Source organism: Bufo gargarizans, chromosome 2 (genome assembly GCF_014858855.1).
Source record: "Bufo gargarizans isolate SCDJY-AF-19 chromosome 2, ASM1485885v1, whole genome shotgun sequence".
Lineage (NCBI taxonomy): Eukaryota > Metazoa > Chordata > Amphibia > Anura > Bufonidae > Bufo > Bufo gargarizans.
The window spans coordinates 241,577,461-241,599,289 of NC_058081.1; the positions used below are offsets into that span (position 1 = coordinate 241,577,461).

The window sequence follows — 21,829 nt, forward strand, 5'->3', positions numbered from 1 at the left end:
TGGTGAAGTGGCAGCAGCATAAGGAGACCACAGAGTGGTGATGTGGCAGCAGCATGAGGAGACCACAGAGTGGCCCAGAGACATAGTGCTGAGGTGGCAACATCATGAGAAGACCACAGAGTGGTGAAGTGGCAGCAGCATGAGGAGACCACAGAGTGGCCCAGAGAAATAGTGTTGAGGTGGCAGCAGCATGAGGAGACCACAGAGTGGCCCAGTGACATAGTGGTGAGGTGGCAGCAGCATGATGAGCCCACAGAGTGGCCCAGTGACAGAGTGGTTAGGTGGGGGGCAATACCAGTACCAGCTGTACATTGTGGCTGACAGTAGGAGCACCTGGCAGCAGGTGTGGCATCGGGCAGGTGGCAGCATCAGAATAGTAGCTGAAGCAGGTAGCCAAAAGAAACAGGTCTCTTTTGTCAAAGTGTTGGTGTGGCACCATGGATGATCTAGTCTGATGAATCAAGCATTGGTGTTTGAAAATCCTGGCTGATCCACACCTGATTTATTTTATTTTCACAAAGGTCAGTTTCTCTACATTTTGGGTGGACAGGCGAGTTCTCCTTGGGGTAACTATGGCCCCTGCCACACTAAACACCCACTCTGATGCCACACTGCTGGCCGGGCAAGAAGGCTTGTCCAGGGAAAACTCTGCCAGTTGTGGCCACAAATCGAGTTTGGCTGCCCAGTAGTCCAGAGGATCTTCGATTTGGGGTGGCAGGGTGCACTCCAAGTATGCCACAACCTGCTGGCTCAGGTTCTGCTCTATGTCTAGCTGCTGCTGAGTAGTTTCTTCAGTAGGCGGTTGAAGAAAACTGCTCATCAGCTCAACTCTAGACTTAAGTTGCTAATGATGGAGCTGGTACTTCTCCCCCCCCCTCCAGCAGCCATGGCAGTGGAACATGAGCGCAGAGGGCCCCACCAGTGAGGCCTGCGTGAGGATGGACGATGGCACACATAGGCAGCGGCCAACTGACTACATAGGATGTCTCGACAGTAGTTCAGTTTGTCCTCCCTCACAGTGAGTGTGAAAAAGGCCCTCATTTTGGACCGGTAGCAAGGGTCTGACATGGTGGAGAGCCAGTAGTCATCCCTCTGGCAAATGGTGACAATTCGGCTGTCACTACGCAAGCAAGTGAGCATGCATTGGATCATTTGCGCAAGTGACTCGGAGGGACTCCCTGCCTCCATCTCCACTGCATACTGCCATAGTGTGTCTGGGTCCTCCTTATCGACCTGTAGCTCCTCTGGCTGCTCATGCTCCTCTTCTCCTGTCACCTGTGTAGAAAAACCACCCATTTATCTACGCATTGCTTGTGCTCAAATGTCCTCTTGCTCCGTCTCCTCTAGTTTAGCCCCCACAGGGCTCATATGGCCTTGAGATGTAGTCGCCACGTCTCCTGTCCCGTGGACATCCAGATTTACCAGCATCTTTCCAGGACATGAATCAGTGGAATGACGTTGTTCCTCCCGTAGTCCTGGTGACTGACAAATAAAGGGGCCTCCTCAAAGGGCCCGAGCAAATGGAAAGTGTCATGCATGAGCTGCCACTGGCTAACATCGAAGTTACACAGGGGAGTACCTCTGTCCGCCTGTATCATCAAGAAATCGTTTATGGCCTTTCTCTGTCCAACATATGGAGGGTGGAATTCCAATGGGTGGAAACGTTACATATCAGCCTATGTTGGGGGATGCCGTTCTGCCACTGAGGCTCCAGGAGAGTGTGCTTTGTGGTGTATGAGTGGCTGAAGTGCATGCAAAGTTTCCTGGCCATTTTCAGGATATCTTGCAGATGCAGGACACATGGCTCAGCCCTCCTTGACGCAGTGCCGACACCATGTTCTTCCCGTTGTCGGTCACTATGGTTCTGACTTTGAGTTGTCGAGGAGAAAGCCAGGTTTCGATTTCTTGATAAAGGATGCGGACCAGTTCCTCCCCTGTGTTCTTCCGTTCGCCCAAACTAGGTGCAGAACAGTGTGACACTGCTGTGCCCTGCACATGTGGTATGCTGGAGGGGCACTGTGAATTGTCCCTGTAGTGGAGGCTGAGGACACAGTGGAGGATGAGGAGGCAGAGGCAGACATTGTCACAGGACCAACAGCGTGAGAACATGGAGGCAGAAGTGGTGTCACCTGGCCAAGTTACTGGTGTGGCTGGGCAGGAACCACATTTAACCAGTGGGCCGTAGTCCTTGACCGTAGTTACTGCAACACACGTCGCCGCTGCCGTGCACTTTGGCAGACACCGACAGGCTCAAGGACTGGCCCACCTTCTGTTCTACATATGTGTGCAGGGCGGGTACTGCCTTTTTGGCAAAGAAATGATGGCTTGGGACTCTACACCTTGGGATCAGCACAAGCCATCAGTTCTCTGAAAGGTACAGAGTCCACCACTTGGAAAGAGAGGGACTGCAGCACCAGCAACTTGGTCAGGAGCACGTTCAGCTTCTGCGCCGTTGGATGAGTGCATGCATACTGTTGTCTCTTGGCAATCGCTTCGGTGATCGGTTGCTGATGGAATGACCGACGAGGAGGAGCAGGAGCATCAGGACCAGCAGATAATGGGAAGGACAGACAGCTCCCTTTGGCTGAGGTGGTGGAGCCTTGACTGCATGAAATTGGGTGTGTGCCACTGGGTGATGCAGCTGGGTTGCTGCGGCAGGCTGGACCACTACAACGGAGCCATGGTTCTCCCAGGCCACTTTATGGTTACGCTGCATGTGTTGATGCAGGGCTGTGGCACCATGGCCACGCTTCACCTTCTGCCCACAAATCCGGCAAATGGCCATGTTCACCTCCTCCAGTGGCCTAACAAAAAATTGCCATACCCCTGAGTATGGCTTTTTCCCACCAACACTGTGCGCTGACTGCCTGCTACCGCTGCCTCCGTGAACCCCCTGCACTGATACTTTCCGGGCAGGTAGGCTCCTGCGAAGCGGGTGGTCTACCCCAGGCATGTTTGGCTCCCGACCTCCCACTGCTTCCACCCTACTGACTCAGCCGCTGCCTCATTTGCAAGCTTCCACCCTCTTTTCCTGATGATGAAGCCCCTTCTTCACCTGGCTCCAAAGTGCAATCAGCTACATTATCATCATCATCATCCGCTACTGTCTGCACATCACTGATGTCCCCCTCAACGGTCTCAGGGCCACACCTGCTCCCACACAACTCTCCTCATCACTACTTGCCCGCCTACCGGAGGAAGCGGTGGATGTTTCCTCCAGATCTTGGCTGGGCAGTAGCTGCTGACTGTCCTCTAGTAGCTCGTCTTCGCTGAAAAGTGAAGCCAAGCCTACGGCATATAATATTTCTCGCGCTGAGGGAACTGAAAATGACAGAGGAAGGTTCAGGACAGGTGGGGGCACAGGGCCTGCTCCCGGGCCATGCCAACTGAGCGTAGTGTCAGAGGAACCCACCGACTCTTGGCTGGGGGTGTCTAATGTCACTTGCAACGAACTCAAAGACTGAGTCAACCATTCAAGCACTGCTGGGTTGCTGGTCAAGACACGACCGCTAGATGACACCGGGAGCTCAGGCCTCTCACTGCAACTCCTGCTACGATTACAGTGATACAAATTACAATAAAACCCCTTTTCTTTAAAAAAAAAAAAAAAAAAAAAGTTTTTGCATTGCCCAGGACCCATAACTTTTTTATTTTTATTTTATATGGAGTTGTGTGAGGGCTTGATTTTGGGGGGGACGATTTGTATTTTTCATTGGTATCATTTTGGAGTAAATTACGCTTTCTATTCGCTTGTTATAACGTTTTTTCGGTGGCAACTAAGAATAAATTAGCAATTCTGTCTTTTTTTGTATTTTTATTTTTTTACTGCGTTCACCGTGGGGGATAATTTACATGATATTTATGAACGTGGCAATAACAAACATATGGGGAAGCTTTTTTTTTTGCAATTTCTTTCATTGAAAAGCATATTTTCAATGGAAAAAAAAGTGTAAATTTTTTTTATGGGATTTTTATTATTTTTACCACTTAATAGTTCCACAAGGGGACTATGACAGACAGCTTTTTGATTGTTTTTAAAATGCAATGCACTATCCCTATAGTGCATTGCATTTTAACGGCAATGCTATTCTGACATTGACCAGGAGGCTGCGCCAGAGAGACGCAGCCTGCTGGAAATTACTTGAGGCTAGTCTGGGGCCTTCATCAGACCCCAGGCAGCCTTCACACACATCGGCACCCCTCATTTGCGAAGTGCCGATGGGAGACAGAGGGAGTCTGCTCCCTCTGTCAGCACTTTACATGCGGCGGGAGCCATTTCCCACGGCATGTAAAGTGTTAAACAGCCCAGATCGGCATTCATGCCGAACCCGGCTGTTAGAGCAGGGTCGTGGCTCTCATGCGAGAGCCGGGTCCCCACTCCCCGGGGGACCTGCGCAGCGCTTAGACTGGCCGTCATACAAAAGCGTCGGCCCAGCATAAGGCCCTGTAGTGACCACCGTAAAAACATGTATGGGTGGTCACTAAGGGTTTTTTCTAAATTCCCCCCAAAAATAAAATTATCACAATTCACCGCAGAACGGCAATTATAAAGTATTCTTTTTCCTATTTCCATATCCCAAAATAAGAAATATGACACATCACAATTCACCGCAGAACGGGTGATGGCATGTATGTATATTTTCTTTTTCTACACCACGTAAATGGCTGTAGTACAATGCAACTTCACCGCCGAATGCCAATTATGACATATATTTTCTTCTATTTTTTCCCTATTTCTACACACCAAAATAAGAAATATAACAATCACAATTCATCGCAGAACGGGTGATGGGACGTAGGTATATTTTCTTTTTTACACCACGTAAATGGCTGTAGTACAGTGTAACTTCACTACTGAATGCCAATTATGACATATTTTCACAATTCACTGCAGAACAGGTGATAGGAAGTACTTATATTTTCTTTTTCTACACCACGTAAATGGCTGTAGTACAATGTAACTTAACCGCTGAACGGCAATTAAGACATACAGTATATATATATATATATATATATATAAATATAAATATTTTTTTTTATTTTTTTTTTCTGAATTTTTTTAGCACAATTCACTGCAGAACGGCAATTACGATGTATTCTTTTTCCTATTTTGACACCCCAAAATAAGAAATATGACAATCACAATTCACACCAGAACGGCTAATGGGGCATACATATCTTTCCTATTAATACACCATTTAAATGGCTGTAGTACAATGTAACTTCACCGCTGAATAGCACTTATGACATATACCATATTTTTCGCTTTATAAGACACACTTTTTCCCCCCAAAAGTGGGGGGGAAATGTCCATGCATCTTATAAAGCGAATGCTTTATGGATTTCCATTATGGAAGCACTCACTAGTATACATGAGGTGCCGGGAGCGGGGAAGAAGTGGGAATGTAGTGGGAAGCGGGAAAAAAAAATGGGGTGAAATTGCAAAAAAAAGCAATTCCACCACAGTTTAACTTTTTGTTTTTATTTACAATGTTCGATGTGCAATAAAACTGACCAGTTACTTTTATTTTACAGGTCAGTACGAATCCGGCGATACCTTATATGTATAGTTTTTCTTGCGTTTTGATCCCTGTAACTTTTTTTTTTTATTATGTGTACGGAGCTGTATGGGGGCTCATTTTTTGTGGGGTGATCTGAACTTTTCATTGATACTATTCTGGGGTGTGTATGACTTTTTGATCACTTTTTATTAAAAAAAAATTGTAGAAAATAAAGCAACCAAAAATGGCGAATCGGCCATTTGGACGCTTTTTTCCCTTTTGCTGTTTGCCGTATGGGGAATATATTTTTATATTTTTATACTATGGGCGTTTTCACACATCGCGATACCCATGTTGTGTATTTTTTTATTCTTTTATTCTTATTTTGGGAAAAGGGGGGTGATTAGAATTTTTATGTTTTTTTTTTTATTTATTTATTTTAAATGTACACTTTTTTTATAGGGAACTATAACAATCAATCATCTGATTGTTATTATCATAGACTCCAATGCACTTACTTGCATTGGAATCTATGATGATTTTACTATACTTTCCTATGGAGCCCTAATACAGGAAATACTATGCAGCAGCCTCCTGTCATTCACAAAGACAGGGGCTGCTGCACACAAGCTCCGGCTCCTCCGATCGCCAGACAGGGGAGAAGGAGCATAACCGAAAGCATGCGCTATTGTTTTTCAGCCCACTTAGATGCCGTGGTCAGGATTGACCACGGCATCTAAGGGGTTAAATGTCAGCGAATCTGCATTACTGCCAGTTGCAGACAAGAGCTGCGGGTGTCTGCTATAAGACGCAGGCGGCCACCCGCAGCTATGGCGCACGCAGTGCCCACGATCTGGCGCAATGTTTAAAGACTAGACCGATGACGTACATGTACGTCATCGGGAGTGAAGGGTTTAATTAATTATATTCATAGGCGTGCGCAGCCTATTGCATTAGGGTGTGCACCCTAAAGCACTAACACACATGCCGCGCACGCGTGTGTGTGTATATATATATATATATATATATATATATATATATATATATATAAATATAGGTGCCCACAATGCCCCTCTATCATGGGGTGCAGGTCCCCACAATGCCCCTCTATTGTGGGGTGCAGGTCCCCACAATGCCCCTCTATTGTGGGGTGCAGGTCCCCACAATGCCCCTCTATTGTGGGGTGCAGGTCCCCACAATGCCCCTCTATCGTGGGGTGCAGGTGCCCACAATGCCCCTCTATCGTGGGGTGCAGGTCCCCACAATGCCCCCCAATCAGAGGGGTAGTGGTCTCCACAAAGCCTCTCTATCAGGGGGTGCAGATCCCCACAAAGCCCCTCTATCACTGCCACTTTATCAGAGGGTCGGGGTCACCCACTTCAGCAAACCAAGTCACCATCAAACCAAGTCACCATCTCCACATGACTACCCTCCAGTATAAGAACAGCCTGGCTGCAAGGTGAACCCCAAATTCAGCACTCACTCCGCTCCCACCCAGCTCCGCTTCAGCTCCCACTCATTGCAGTCAGAGGGGTGCACGCCGCTCACTTACCTGCTGGGGACACACCTGCTCCGGGCTCCCTCTCACTCCACAACTAGAAAGTTTGCCGGGTGCCCATCCTGCCGGCCCTGTCTGTAGCGTCACTCACCCCAGGGGCTGAAGGCGGAGACTGGATGTGGCCCGTGAATCCCGCTAGCTTAGCTCCTCCTGGTCTGTGTAAAGATGGCAGACGAGGACGGGATCCATTGTAGTCAATGGAACGGGGGTGGCCGGCCGGCAGCGCAGAGAAAGTGATTTATAAAAAAAAAAAAAAAGGTTCACAGCCGCCAGGCCTGATTAGGGTGTGCCCAGGCACACCCCGTGCGCACGCCTATGATTATATTATTTGTATACTAATTTTTCACTTTTTTGGTCCTGATTGATCACCTATAATCTTGTAATTTCGGAATAAAGATTTCTGCAAGAGGTATGCATACCGCCACTGTATTTATACACATATAATCATGTTGATTTTTTTATTCATTCAATTAATCTATAATTATGACCACCTATGTATGGACCTATATATACTTGTATTGAGCACTGATGTCACCGCTTGACAAAGGGCTCCATTGAGATGAGCTGAAATGTTGCATTGGGTGTAATAAGAGTCACCTATTCTTCACTAAGACCGGAGTGCTGCCTCTTCATATATATATGTATATATATATACAAAGGGAAAAATGGCGGCACTGGCTGCACTAGGAAAAACGGGTGCACGTTCCTGGGGAATCGACCTCTCACCCCAACCAATATATCCAGAAAAAGGACGGCACTCCAGCAGGATGAAAGTGATAAACTTCTTTTAATCGACCATACGGTGCAACGTTTCGGCTCAACTGAGCCTTTCTCAAGCAAAGGTACAAATCAGGTGAAGGCAAATATAAAGACTGAATCAAATCATGTGATCTCACCACACCCAGTGGGCGTGTTACAAAAGTGACAATTGCACAAACAATATAATACACAATACAGGTGTCAGATAAGGCAAATTAAAAAATTACATGCATCAGGTATTAGCACATCTGGCTATAAATACATCAATCCAACATACATGTATAAAATTTGCATATGTGAACGGGCGGATCCACAAGACAGACACATAGGAAGTGTGAACAGTCTGTGGATGCGTCCAGTGAGTATAAAAAAAAACCAACCGAGGGAGGAGCGAAGGGATGAACCGGAAGATACATATTATCGGCGAGGGGTCCCAACTATGCGATCAATGAGCACTATGCACATAACACTGGACAGGGGCGGCGTGACTTCAATCAGGGGGCGGTGGCAGCTGGAAGACGCCGAAGCATCATCAGGGACAGCCTCCGCTCTTGCGTCATTGCAGCGTCACACGAATCAGCCTTGGTGCGTTGCGGCGCATGCCCAGTATGTATCCAGTCTCGGGACGCCATCTTGGAGACTGGAATATTGCCATTCCCCTGAATTCCGACACCAGACCTGTTATATTCGGATATCGCGACTCAGACTAGTACAGACAGACCTGGGACCAGATCGTCTACATACTATGTATTGACCACAGCCCACCAACATCATAGAAACCACGATGTGGAGGACTGTGTTGATCAAAGCTGTCTGGTTGCGCTCATATCCAAGAGGGCTCTCCTCCGGCAGGTCCCCAGGTGTCTCAGGGAGCAAATCTGTAACGGGGATAGAAAAAATAGCACCTGCACCATAATGGCCCAAAATAATCCCCCAACGCACACCGCGTCCAATGAAAAAATTATATATGTGAAACAACATAGTTTAAAAAAACCTTTAAACTATGTTGTTTCACATATATAATTTTTTCATTGGACGCGGTGTGCGTTGGGGGATTATTTTGGGCCATTATGGTGCAGGTGCTATTTTTTCTATCCCCGTTACAGATTTGCTCCCTGAGACACCTGGGGACCTGCCGGAGGAGAGCCCTCTTGGATATGAGCGCAACCAGACAGCTTTGATCAACACAGTCCTCCACATCGTGGTTTCTATGATGTTGGTGGGCTGTGGTCAATACATAGTATGTAGACGATCTGGTCCCAGGTCTGTCTGTACTAGTCTGAGTCGCGATATCCGAATATAACAGGTCTGGTGTCGGAATTCAGGGGAATGGCAATATTCCAGTCTCCAAGATGGCGTCCCGAGACTGGATACATACTGGGCATGCGCCGCAACGCACCAAGGCTGATTCGTGTGACGCTGCAATGACGCAAGAGCGGAGGCTGTCCCTGATGATGCTTCGGCGTCTTCCAGCTGCCACCGCCCCCTGATTGAAGTCACGCCGCCCCTGTCCAGTGTTATGTGCATAGTGCTCATTGATCGCATAGTTGGGACCCCTCGCCGATAATATGTATCTTCCGGTTCATCCCTTCGCTCCTCCCTCGGTTGGTTTTTTTATATACTCACTGGACGCATCCACAGACTGTTCACACTTCCTATGTGTCTGTCTTGTGGATCTGCCCGTTCACATATGCAAATTTTATACATGTATGTTGGATTGATGTATTTATAGCCAGATGTGCTAATACCTGATGCATGTAATTTTTTAATTTGCCTTATCTGACACCTGTATTGTGTATTATATTGTTTGTGCAATTGTCACTTTTGTAACACGCCCACTGGGTGTGGTGAGATCACATGATTTGATTCAGTCTTTATATTTGCCTTCACCTGATTTGTACCTTTGCTTGAGAAAGGCTCAGTTGAGCCGAAACGTTGCACCGTATGGTCGATTAAAAGAAGTTTATCACTTTCATCCTGCTGGAGTGCCGTCCTTTTTCTGGATGTATATATATATATATATATATATATAGGTTATGAGAATGGCATGCAGAAAATAATATACAGTTTGCAAAAATGCAGCATACCTCTGTTTTAATCTTGTCATGTAAAGATTGGGTGTGTATTAGGGCATCGCTTGCAGACTTCAGTTGTAGCTCCAGTTTCTTGATGTTTCGCATGTCCCGGTCTTTCTCTTTTTGTTTCCGAGTAAGAGCATCATGTTGTGTCTGTTTCTCTATCAGGGTATGACGTAGATTAAGGTCCAAAGCTGCCCTAGAAATTCAAAGATGGAAATCAGTTTAATAGACAGTAATTTGTTTAGGTTGACCACAGATATAGGCCCCATGCACACGGCCGTTGTTCACAGCCGTGTGCGGGCCGTGGAACCGCGGCCTGGATCCCTCCTGAGAGCAGGAGCGCACGGCGTCACTGGTTGCTATGACGCCGTGCGCCCCCTGCTGCCGGCACAGTACAGTAATACACTGGTATAGATCATACCAGTGTATTTACTGTATTGCGGCGGCAGCAGGGAGCGCACGGCGTCATAGCAACCAGTGACGCCGTGCGCTCCTGCTCTCAGGAGGGATCCAGGCCGCGGTTCCACGGCCCGCACACGGCCGTGAACAACGGCCGTGTGCATGGGGCCATAGACTGATTCAGGGAGGATACTTCTGATGTAAATGCCGAGTAATGAATATGAATGCTTCTGATGGCAGAGAATTATGCTGTTATACTCTGGTCTATGATATGATAGTACTATGGGAGACAATACTATTTACCTATACGGAATAGGTCATCAATATCTCATCTGCAGGGGTCCCTCACTGATCAGCTGTTTGAAGGGGACGAGTGCTGAAGCCTCTTTATAGTACACCAAGCACAGTGCTGTACATTGTAGGGCTTGGTATTACAGCTCAGCAACATTCATTTGAATAGGACTGAGCTGCGCAAAAGCCATGTAAATGATGGATGTGTTGTCACAGGCCATAGAAGAGGCCGCAACACTCACCCAAGTGCCAGGGCTCCTTCTAACGCCTGTTTGGTGGGAATTCCAGGAGTCAGACCACTACTGGTCAGATAAGATTAGTGACCTATCCCAAGAACATGTCACCAGTGTTTACGTCCTGGAGAACAGGAGATTATAGATAGGGCTATCCAATGGTTTATGCCAGTGCTTACACCACCTGCAGCGTCCTTTTCATTTGATCACATACTGTACTACATTTTCTGAAGCTGCGGCACAGTGATATTAGGAACCATAACAATAAAGCCCCAAAACAACAGGTGCAAAGTAACCTCTCTCCCAGAGCAACGGCTTCATTTTCCTTGGAAAGTTCCAGTAACTTGGTCAGACGATTAAATTCCTGTTCTTTATTTTCCAGTAACATCCTTTTCCCCTCCAGTTCCTTTATAACATCTTCTTTCTCTTCCAACATCTTTTTGGATTTATTCTCTATCTGTTTGATGCTTTGGTTTAACTCTTGGCACTGATCCTCCAGCTTTAGCCTTTTCTTTTCTGTTTCTCTAGAATTCAGGCACAATACAGTATTTAGTGACAGGTCGTATATGACATATAGATTATGTATATTATAGAAATTCATGTTCTGTTCATGAACGAGAATCATGTACCACCTAAAATATGCACCTTCCTGCCACAAAAAGTACACATCGCCCTTTACAAAAAACGTTCTGTACTCGGATGATTTTTCTCCATGTAGAGTGTGTGTCTAAAGCTAAGGAAGGGAGATCCATTGTTTTGGCTTTATGGTCGTATATTATAAGTACACATATTTGACATTAGAGGATTATTTATGGGTAAATATTATTGATAGCAAAAAGATAGCATGAAAAAAGAGGAAAATGTATGTTTTCCTGTTTCTACCCACTTTAATAGCTTAATAAAAGGAAAGAACGAAAGAGAAAGAGCGAGAAAGAAAAGAACGAAAGAAAGACCTTGGTTGAAAAAGTCAAAACACCCGGTCATTAAATGGTTAAGGCTATATCCATGACTGTAAATGCATACTAAATAAATAAATCAATAAAAATCTAGGAATCTACTCTCTAAAGCTAAAATGCTGCAATTTCCCCTGGCGGGTCAGGCAAGTGTGTTCACAGCCAGAACATGTTTCTTGCATCCAAGTCTGGGGATGGCTGGGCAAGCAATCTATAAAACATTCCATGTTATGCTTGCCTATAGACCTTGGCCAGACATCTATCCGGTCATTATTCTTCTAATGCCTTGCATGTTACATGTTACATTCACATACATGCATATGTTTTGGAAGTGGACATGAAACAGCATACATTGTTTTGCGATTAATCTTCTCGATGTCTTTGCCAATTTGTTCTGGGATATTCTGGACCTGGACAAGTTCATCCTATAGTAAAACAAAAAGAAATGCAGTATGTTTATTCATTAATATTTTGTAAGTACATCCCATATTTTCTCTGTTCAGTTTTCTTCGGGGTCCTCATCACAAACACTCTGTCAGGTTTGATGATGTACACCCAGGTGCTTACACAGATCTCACAGGCATAATAGCAAAACTTTGTATGGGCCCAGGACAGCACTGCCAATTAGGCAGGGGAGGCAATCGCCTCAGGAGGCGAAGCCCTGGATCTAAGGAGAAGGGGGGCGGCAGGGCGGAAGGAAATGAGCGCTTCCATTGTAGCTCATATCTCTACATTCAAATGTAGATTTGAATTTAGATACTGTGGCACAGGACATCTACCGGTCCTGTTTCCTTTGATAGGCTTCAGGTCTAGTGCCTGAAGCCTATCAGAGACCCGGCAGCGTACATCCCGGGACACAGACCAGAAGAGGCCTACACAGCTTCGCCAACAGCCGCATGAAGGTAAGTTTTAAAAAAACCAATTTAATTTGATACCAAGCTGTTTGGCCAACATGGAGAAGTTGGGGAGAGGCGCACTATGGGAGAATCTACTGGGAGCATTATATAGGGGCATTTTATACTGGCACACATTATGGGGGGTATTATGGGAAAGGGGGAGAGAAGCACTATATGGGCATCTACTGGGGGAACTATATAGGGGCATTTTAGACTGGCACACATTAAGGGGGCACTATGGGGAAGGGGAAAAGGAGTACTATGGGGGCATCTTCTGGAGGCACTATATAGGGGCATTTTAGACTGGTACACATTATGGGGGCACTATGGGAAAGGAGAAGAGGAGTACTATGGGGGCATCTACTGGGGGCACTATATAGGGGTATTTTATACTGGCACACATTATGGGGGCACTATGCGGACATTGCCTCTCCTGGGTGCACTAAGAGGAGGTATTTTTTTTGTACTGGCACACATTATAAGGGCGTATTTTTGTACTGGCTCATATTATAAGGGGGCATTATCTACTGTCACACATTATAAGGAGAATTATTACTACTGGAGGGGCATTATGGTGAGCTTTATTACTACTGGGGGACTATGGGGAACATGATTACTAGTACGGGCACTATGAGAGCATTATCACTTCTGGGAAACAGTGAGGATATTAGTACTGTTGGGGGAACTGTAGGTGCACTATTAATACTCTGGCAGAGCATTATTACTATTGGTGGGACTTTTGGGAGCACTATTACTGTGGGGGCACTCTGGCACAGCACCAGCTTAGAACAATTATTTTTGGGGAACGTTATGTTTGCCACACTATTGGTGTCAGGGCCACTATTTGCTTGGCACAGTTATTTTTTTAGGGCACTGTGTGCCAATAATTATTGAAGGGGGCACTATCTGTGTGGTACTAGTATTTTCAGGGGGACTGTTTCTGCAGTATACGATTGGGAAGCACAGCAGACACAGTATCGGGTGGCAGGATGGGGTGTTCTGAAGTTAGGAGGATAGTGGAAAAGTAGGAAACTAAGCTGTATGTTTGTCAAACTCTGCAGAGACGAGATGTGGCTGAAAGAAATAATCATGACTGCCTGGTGTGAAAGGAGAAGATTAGAATAGAGTACATCTACATCAAAGGAGATGTCACTGGGTGTAAGAGGTATATGAAACTGAATTACTCTGTTGTGTAATGCTGTATGTAATGTTTCACCTCAGGCAGCAGAAAGGCTAGGTGCACCCCCAACCCAGTTTCCCAGTGCATGTGTGTCAAACACTCCTACGCAATGCAAAAAGAAAGGTGCGACTGCTCAGATTTTTAACTCATTTATGTGTTTTTTAATGAAAGAAATTTTTATTTAAAATATCATAATTAAAAAAAGTCACTCTCAGTCCTGGTTATACGACTTCAATGTTGGAACAGGTGCTTTATAAATATGACAGTCGTTCTGAACACCACATTTCTTAATGCATTTACACCATATAAATAAGTGACATAAATACATTAATCAACCTCCCCATACAGCTCTATGTCTGCTGCTTCCCTCAGTGTACAATGCTATAAAACAGTCCGCTTTATACCACAACTGGGGGGTGCTCAGGGATTAGGAATTTATACAGAATTGGCTGCCCAAAAAATCTCTTTGCTCTGAGCTCCCACTAGAGGTGACTGCATGAAAATGCACTGTTCTACATGTCAAGAACAGGAGTTCAGCCCCATAGCAGTTTCGTAGTCTGCCTCCATGTAAGATCCGCCACAAGAGAACCTCAATGAACTCCATTGTAAGTCAGTCGGGATCTGTTGACCAACTATGCTTTCCATCATGCAAGAGGTATGATACTACTTTTTCGCTTCAATCACTAATGAACCTGGCAGTACATATGAAGAAACCGCAATCAAGTTATTGGCCCAGATTTATCATGACTCTGACAGCCCACTCCACTTTCACATATGGCTAAAGTCAGTTTTAGCCAAGTCAGATTTATGATCGGCCCTTTAAGACTGATAAATGTGGTTTAACGGTAGCAGTTTATCCGTCAGTAAGCAGCTTTACAAAAGTCGCACATCTTTACGAAAAAGTCGCAAGTTTTTATGAAAAAGTTGCATGTTCTATTAAAAAGTCTCATAAGATAAGCATGGTCCTCACTGGAGTGAAATTGCGACTTTTTTGCGACTTTTTAAATAGTCCCAATAGTAAATCTGTCTAGAGATTCATTTACATAAGAAAACACGCCCACTTTCAGAAAACTGGCGAGCATAGTGCAGAGCAGAAAAAAGATCCAAATTTGTGCGCAGATTTAGCGTTTGGGACTTTTTTGGGGACTTTTTCACTCCATTATTCTGACCTGAGCTAATGATAAATCTGGCCCATTGTGTCTCAGATCAAATACAGATTCCTACTCATAGGTTATGACAAACTATCAATATTTGATCCGAAACGCGTCCACCTGATTGCAGTTTTCCCCATATGTACTGAAGGGTAGTAAATCCATCACCTACTTGTTTGGGCTATGCTTTTAATATTGACCAAAAAACAAGGTTTTCTATAAAAAAGGAAAAATCATGCTGAGCATTCACTGGAGTTTGTGATAACGTCTATGGAGAGCTAAACAGTGAGTTACCTGTCCATTTTACATTAAATTATGAGAGGAAGGATACGAAATAGATGGGTACAGAACATTTTCAGACACCAGCTGGCTTCTGTTCCTGCTACCTTTACTATTTCCTGTTGCTCTCGTATCTTTTCGAGCTCTGCTTGCTCTCTTTGAATTTCTCGTTCTTTTAAAGCCAGGTCTTCCTTCATTGCTTTAATCTCCAATATTCTCTGGGTGTTCTCCTTTTTTAGCTCATCACTGGCTTCTTTCAGAAGTTTGGCCCTCTTCTCTACCTCCTACAATGCGAAGTACATTTTTATATTATATGCCTATATCTTTCATGAGAAATGGGAAGAAATTGGCGAGATTTAAGAAAACTTAATAGAAGACAGACTGTAAAATAAAAATGACAAGTTGATATACACTGAGGAGCAAAAGGGTAACCATGTTTTTGACTTTTAGGCTCCATATCTCACCATCAACTAAAGCTTAGGCAATGTTGAAAGCCGAAGGTGGATTTACAAAATACTAACAAAATAATAAAAATTTAGAATGTTAGGAGCAATACCGTAACAATGCAGTTACATGACAAGAATCTGCATAACTAATCATATGCTAAATAGTTGGAAGTCCAATTTATGAGATAGCCAAGATGATTGTCTATAAAGTGATGGTAGTCTCATGTTCGAAGCTCTAGTGAATGGTGAGATATGGAACCTGAAATTCAAAAGTTCAAAACATTGTTACCCTTTTGCTCGCCACTGTATTGCTATTAGCTGCTCATGTGAAATTATAAAATTGTAAGCACACATATAGGTTTACTACCAGTTCTACCGTCTAGCGTCTATATACAGCTTTTGTAACCTTCAGCCTTCAGACCACATGACTGTATAGAAACACAGGGTTTGTGGCATTAATACAAATGTATCCCTCCCAACAGATATCGCTGTTATGTCACTTTCCCAAAATATCACTATTTATCAAAACTGCCTTATTCTAAAGTTATTAGCCTATCATTGTACCCTGTGGGAAATCTGTTTTGATAATCAGATGTTGTAGGTTACATCCTGAATTGAAACCTTGAAATATAGGACGTAGGAAGCGTCATTGGGCGTGGTTAGTGTCACATGACCTGCTGATGTCAGGACACATCTCACTGCCCTAAAGCATGATCGGAGAGCAAATTTCAACCAAAGGTGCCCAAGTAGGGGCAGTGAAGTTGATCACTTCCCTTAAACTACCACAATTCAATCAATTGAACTATAGCAGGAGTAGTAGCAAATATAAAACTTAACTTTTAATCAAAAATGCAAAAAAAAATTACATAATGTCCCAAAAATAACACAAAAGGATAATGGTGTGCACACACCTAAAATATGCCACAAACATAAACAAACACATACAAAAAGTATTGATCACCCCGATCCCGGAGTGTCACTAATCGGTAACAAGGAAGGATCCTACCGGTATAGTAGAAGTTGCTTGGAGTCCTACTGTGAAGCAGGTAAATCTCTCCTGGAGTAGAGGGATGGATTTTTGTAGGGGGCTGAGATAGTAAGTACTGACCCTAATATGCCCTGTCAGGACTGCATCCACTCTAATGATCTCCTAATACGGAGTCATCGCCCTGACGAGCGGCCCCGTCCGGAACCTGTCCCTATTATTACGGCCCTTCGAAATCCACAGCCCGCAGCTGCTTAGCTCCTAAAGAATGCGTGTGGCAGTCAACGTATGTCAGCTGCGGACTGTGGCAGTGAAATGCTCTAATGTAGTAGCCATCGCCATATGCTCTCTACTACTAACTACTACTATATCTACCAGGCGCCCCTTTATCTATGGTAACTTTGGTTGGGACACATCATTTGGTCCTTTTATATGGGGAGGACTAACTAACTTAGGCTCCCACAAAGGCGCCTGGTAGGCATTAACTATTGGAGTACCAGAAGCATTATTTCCCCTTGTCCCCTGATGAGTCTGGGGCATTAAATATTTGATGAAACTCGTTGGGACACTTTTTTCCCTCCATGGGAGCCTTTCACATTTACCCTAGGTAGGGATTTCCAGGGCTGTCATGATAGGGACAGGTTCCGGACAGGGCCGCTCTTGTCAGGGCGATGACTCTGTATTAGGAGGTCATTAGCACAAATGCAGTGCTGACAGGGCATATTAGGGTCAGTACTTACTGTCTCGATCCCCCTCAAAAGTCCATCCTTCTACTCCAAGGAGAGGTTTACCTGCTTCACAGTAGGAATCCAAGCAACTTCTACTATACCTGTAAGATCCTTCCTTGTTACCGGTTAGTGACATTCCGGGATCGGGGTGATCAACGCTTTTGATTAAAATTTAAGTTTTATATTAGCTACTACTCCTGCTATGATCGGACAGCAGTCACATGACCAACCAGGAAGCAGGATTCATGCATAGGTGATAAGAGAAAACTGTAAATGGGGTAAATTAAAAAAAAACAACAACAATCCAAAAAGGAACAGGAGCTAGAATACTTGACGAAAATACACTTTAGAGTGAAGTAGGTTATGGCACATCCCCTCTAAAGATGACTAAAAGCCACCAAATGAGCTTCAATTAACTTGCCATATTAGTTTCATATAGATTCCATTTTGTTCTAATAAATTCCTTCTGAGGACTACAGTTTTGAATTTGAGTTTTCAAGCATGTTCAAGCATGCACTATCAATAAAAATACAGCACTCCTGGAAGCCGTACAGGTCTGTGTTTTCATATCCTGATTTTCACCTCATTTACTCATGCCTATTGTGGAACCTTGGCAATGCAATATAATATAAATATGCTATATAAATATAGGGACATTTATAAATACATTGTGGGATGCATGGACAGTAACCCATTCTATACAATATCCCTACATATCTCAAATACACTCATGTGCACAAGCCCTTACCCTGATGGACAACTAACTGGTGCAGAAAAACAATGACATGTTAAAAATGTGATACTTACTCCAGTTTTGGGGATTCTTTCATACTCCCGCTCCAAAAGCCTTTTTTCTTCCCGTAAACTGTTGAAAGATTTACATGCAGCCTATTAGAATATATAGAGGATTTACCCTTTGAAATAAAATACCTCAGAAATTCATATGAAACAGACTTCCCTATGTTCAATTTTATTATATTTTATTATGGCTTTATTCTATTACATTATTTGTATTTTTTTTATTACTGCAGCTAAATACTTGTAGGCTAATGACAGGTACACAGCTTACACTTACAGTACAGCTAAACTATGTCTATGCAGTGGTATGTTTCTGTCAGAAAGCTGGCATTTAGGACAGAGACCCAACTGATCCCATTAAAGAGCCTGGCTGTGTATGGCTATGGCAGATATGGCAATTGTAGTATTCTGCTTCTCTGCCAGAACAGAATACCGTAATGCCTGCCGCGGATTTGGACATAGCCTTACACCAAGTCAAGCAACTGTGTGATCATCACATTACCAGGTCAGATTTTTTTTCCTCAGAGTAAACCATGAAGTTCCTACTGAAGGACAGCATGCAGAGATCTTGAAAACCTTTTCAAGGAAAAGGAAATATATTGGTCAACACAAGAGTGCTCTTAGTGTCATGGTCATGGACAGCAGATTAAAGGGGTTCTGCAGGAATGATTTAAAATAGCCGTTGTCCTAAAATATGAGTGTGACTGTGCCTCCACTTGCTGAGCTGCCTAGGAGGGTGAGGGTGCTTTATTTATTTAAATCTCCACTCATTCTGGCCTTACAAGTCCAGGGCAGTCCTATCAGTAAATGATGGCTAGCTGTGTAGGAGCACCAGAAGGGTAAGTACTGCTCAAAGTATTTTCTCTCCACAGGGTAGCAGAAAGAAGCTTTTTAGGTACAGACCTGGAGAGCCCCTTTAACCCCTCAGATGCATCAACTGCCCTCCTATGGCAGAATACCTAATTGGTCATCAGCGTAGCCTTGGAGGGCCTTGTAAAGGCTCCCAGGCCTGTGTTTGTAATCTTCCTATTAAACCTTGCCTGTGACAGGGTTTAATAGGAAAATGTCATAAGCATCAGTCTATGCAGGTACAAAACATCAAAACCACCACATGGCATAAGAAATCCAATAAGTGCATGTTTGAAAACAAAGTAAAAAAAGATATTTATTTTTTAAATATATATATATATACAAATGAATTAATCATCCCATTTCCCAATTGTACACAGTATAAACTATTAAAAAATAAACATAATTGGCATTGCCATGTCCAAAATTGTACAAACTATTAAAATATAAGTATTTGTCCTGCACAGTGAACACAATAACAAAATGTCAAATGGTCACCTCACCCCCTAAAAAAATGCTATAAAAAGTTATCCCCAAAAAAATCACGTGTACCCCAAGATGATACCAATAAAAACTCACACAAAGTTATGGGTGTCAGAATATGGCAACCCAAAGCTATTTTTTCAAACCTTTTTCTGAAAAGTAATAAAGCAAAAGAAAAATAATATACATTTTGTATTGTTCTAATCTCACTGACTTGCAAAACAAAGATAACATGTCAGTATTCCTGCACAGTGAATGCAGTAAAAAAAAAAAAATATAAATTTCAATTTCACACTACAAAGAATTATTTTCCCATTTTTCAGTACATGATGTGGTAACTAGTGCCATTAAAAAAAAATTGGCCTGCAAAAAAACAAACCCTAGGATGGCTATGTGAACAGAAAAGTAAAACAGTTATGGCTTTTGGAAGACGGGGAGGGAAAAACTAAAATTAAAACAAAAAATGTTTGGGGGGTGTCAGGGGGTCCACTTCTGTAACTCATACAATGTGAATTATATTTTTATATTGTGTACTCATACCTTCCAAGAGAACTGTAATAATACTGATTAAAAATAAAAATGGGAAGAAATTGGGAGAGATTTCAGAAAACTCATATAAGACAGGCTGTAACATAATAATGGCAAGTTGGGGGGGTACTATATCTCCTTGTGGAGAGCTTCTTAATAATGGCAAGTTTATAATGGTACCCATAGGTTTTCTGGATTACTGTATAGATAACTTTGTTGGAGCAATCTTGAATTTCTTAAAGGCCTTCTGTCACCCCCCATTTAGCAATCTTCAGTATCGGACATTAGCTATTTGCTAATGTCAGTTGAGTCCATATACAGTACAGACCAAAAGTTTGGACACACCTTCTCATTCAAAGAGTTTTCTTTATTTTCATGACTATGAAAATTGTAGATTCACATTGAAGGCATCAAAACTATGAATTAACACATGTGTAATTATATACATAACAAAAAAGTGTGAAACAACTGAAAATATGTCATATTCTAGGTTCTTCAAAGTAGCCACCTTTTGCTTTGATTACTGCTTTGCACACTCTTGGCATTCTCTTGATGAGCTTCAAGAGATGGTCATCTGAAATGGTCTTCCAACAGTCTTGAAGGAGTTCCCAGAAATGCTTAGCACTTGTTGGCCCTTTTGCCTTCACTCTGCAGTCCAACTCACCCCCAAACCATTTCGATTGGGTTCAGGTCCGGTGACTGTGGAGGCCAGGTCATCTGGCGCAGCACTCCATCACTCTCCTTCATGGTCAAATAGCCCTTACACAGCCTGGAGGTGTGTTTGGGGTCATTGTCCTGTTGAAAAATAAATGATGGTCCAACTAAACGCAAACCAGATGGAATAGCATGCCGCTGCAAGATGCTGTGGTAGCCATGCTGGTTCAGTATGCCTTCAATTTTGAATAAATCCCCAACAGTGTCCCCAGCAAAGCACCCCCACACCATCACACCACCTCCTCCATGCTTCATGGTGGGAACCAGGTATGTAGAGTCCATCCGTTCACCTTTTCTGCATCGCACAAAGACACAGTGGTTGGAACCAAAGATCTCAAATTTGGACTCATCAGACCAAAGCACAGATTTCCACTGGTCTAATGTCCATTCTGTGTGTTCTTTAGCCCAAACAGGTCTCTTCTGCTTGTTGCCTGTCCTTAGCAGTGGTTTCCTAGCAGATATTCTACCATGAAGGCCTGATTCACACAGTCTCCTCTTAGCAGTTGTTCTAGAGATGTGTCTGCTGCTAGAACTCTGTGTGGCATTGACCTGGTCTCTAATCTTAACCTGCGATTTCTGAGGCTGGTGACTCGGATGAACTTAACCTCCGCAGCAGAGGTGACTCTTGGTCTTCCTTTCCTGGGGCAGTCTGCATGTGAGCCAGTTTCTTTGTAGCGCTTGATGGTTTTTGTGACTGCACTTGGGGACACTTTCAAAGTTTTCCCAATTTTTCGGACTGACTGACCTTCATTTCTTAAAGTAATGATGGCCACTCGTTTTTCTTTACTTAGCTGCTTTTTTCTTGCCATAATACTAATTCTAACAGTCTATTCAGTAGGACTATCAGCTGTGTATCCACCTGACTTCTCCACAACGTAACTGAAGGTCCCAACCCCATTTATAAGGCAAGAAATCCCACTTACTAAACCTGACAGGGCACACCTGTGAAGTGAAAACCATTTCAGATGACTACCTCTTGAAGCTCATCAAGAGAATGCCAAGAGTGTGCAAAGCAGTAAT

The 21,829-nt window shown here is 43.7% G+C and overlaps 1 protein-coding gene across 2 annotated transcripts in view; it reads right to left on the reverse strand.

Annotated features, from left to right (window-relative positions):
* Window positions 1-21,829, reverse strand: part of CCDC146 (coiled-coil domain containing 146) — a 131,970-nt gene that overhangs the window by 47,464 nt on the left and 62,677 nt on the right. For both annotated transcript variants that reach the window (XM_044280149.1, XM_044280148.1), the window contains exons 5-9: window positions 18,245-18,302; window positions 15,386-15,562; window positions 12,124-12,197; window positions 11,116-11,343; window positions 9,906-10,092 (exon numbers count right to left, since the gene is read on the reverse strand). In XM_044280149.1, coding sequence (XP_044136084.1) covers window positions 9,906-10,092; window positions 11,116-11,343; window positions 12,124-12,197; window positions 15,386-15,562; window positions 18,245-18,302 — 724 coding nt within the window. The remainder of the gene's footprint in view (window positions 1-9,905; window positions 10,093-11,115; window positions 11,344-12,123; window positions 12,198-15,385; window positions 15,563-18,244; window positions 18,303-21,829) is intronic.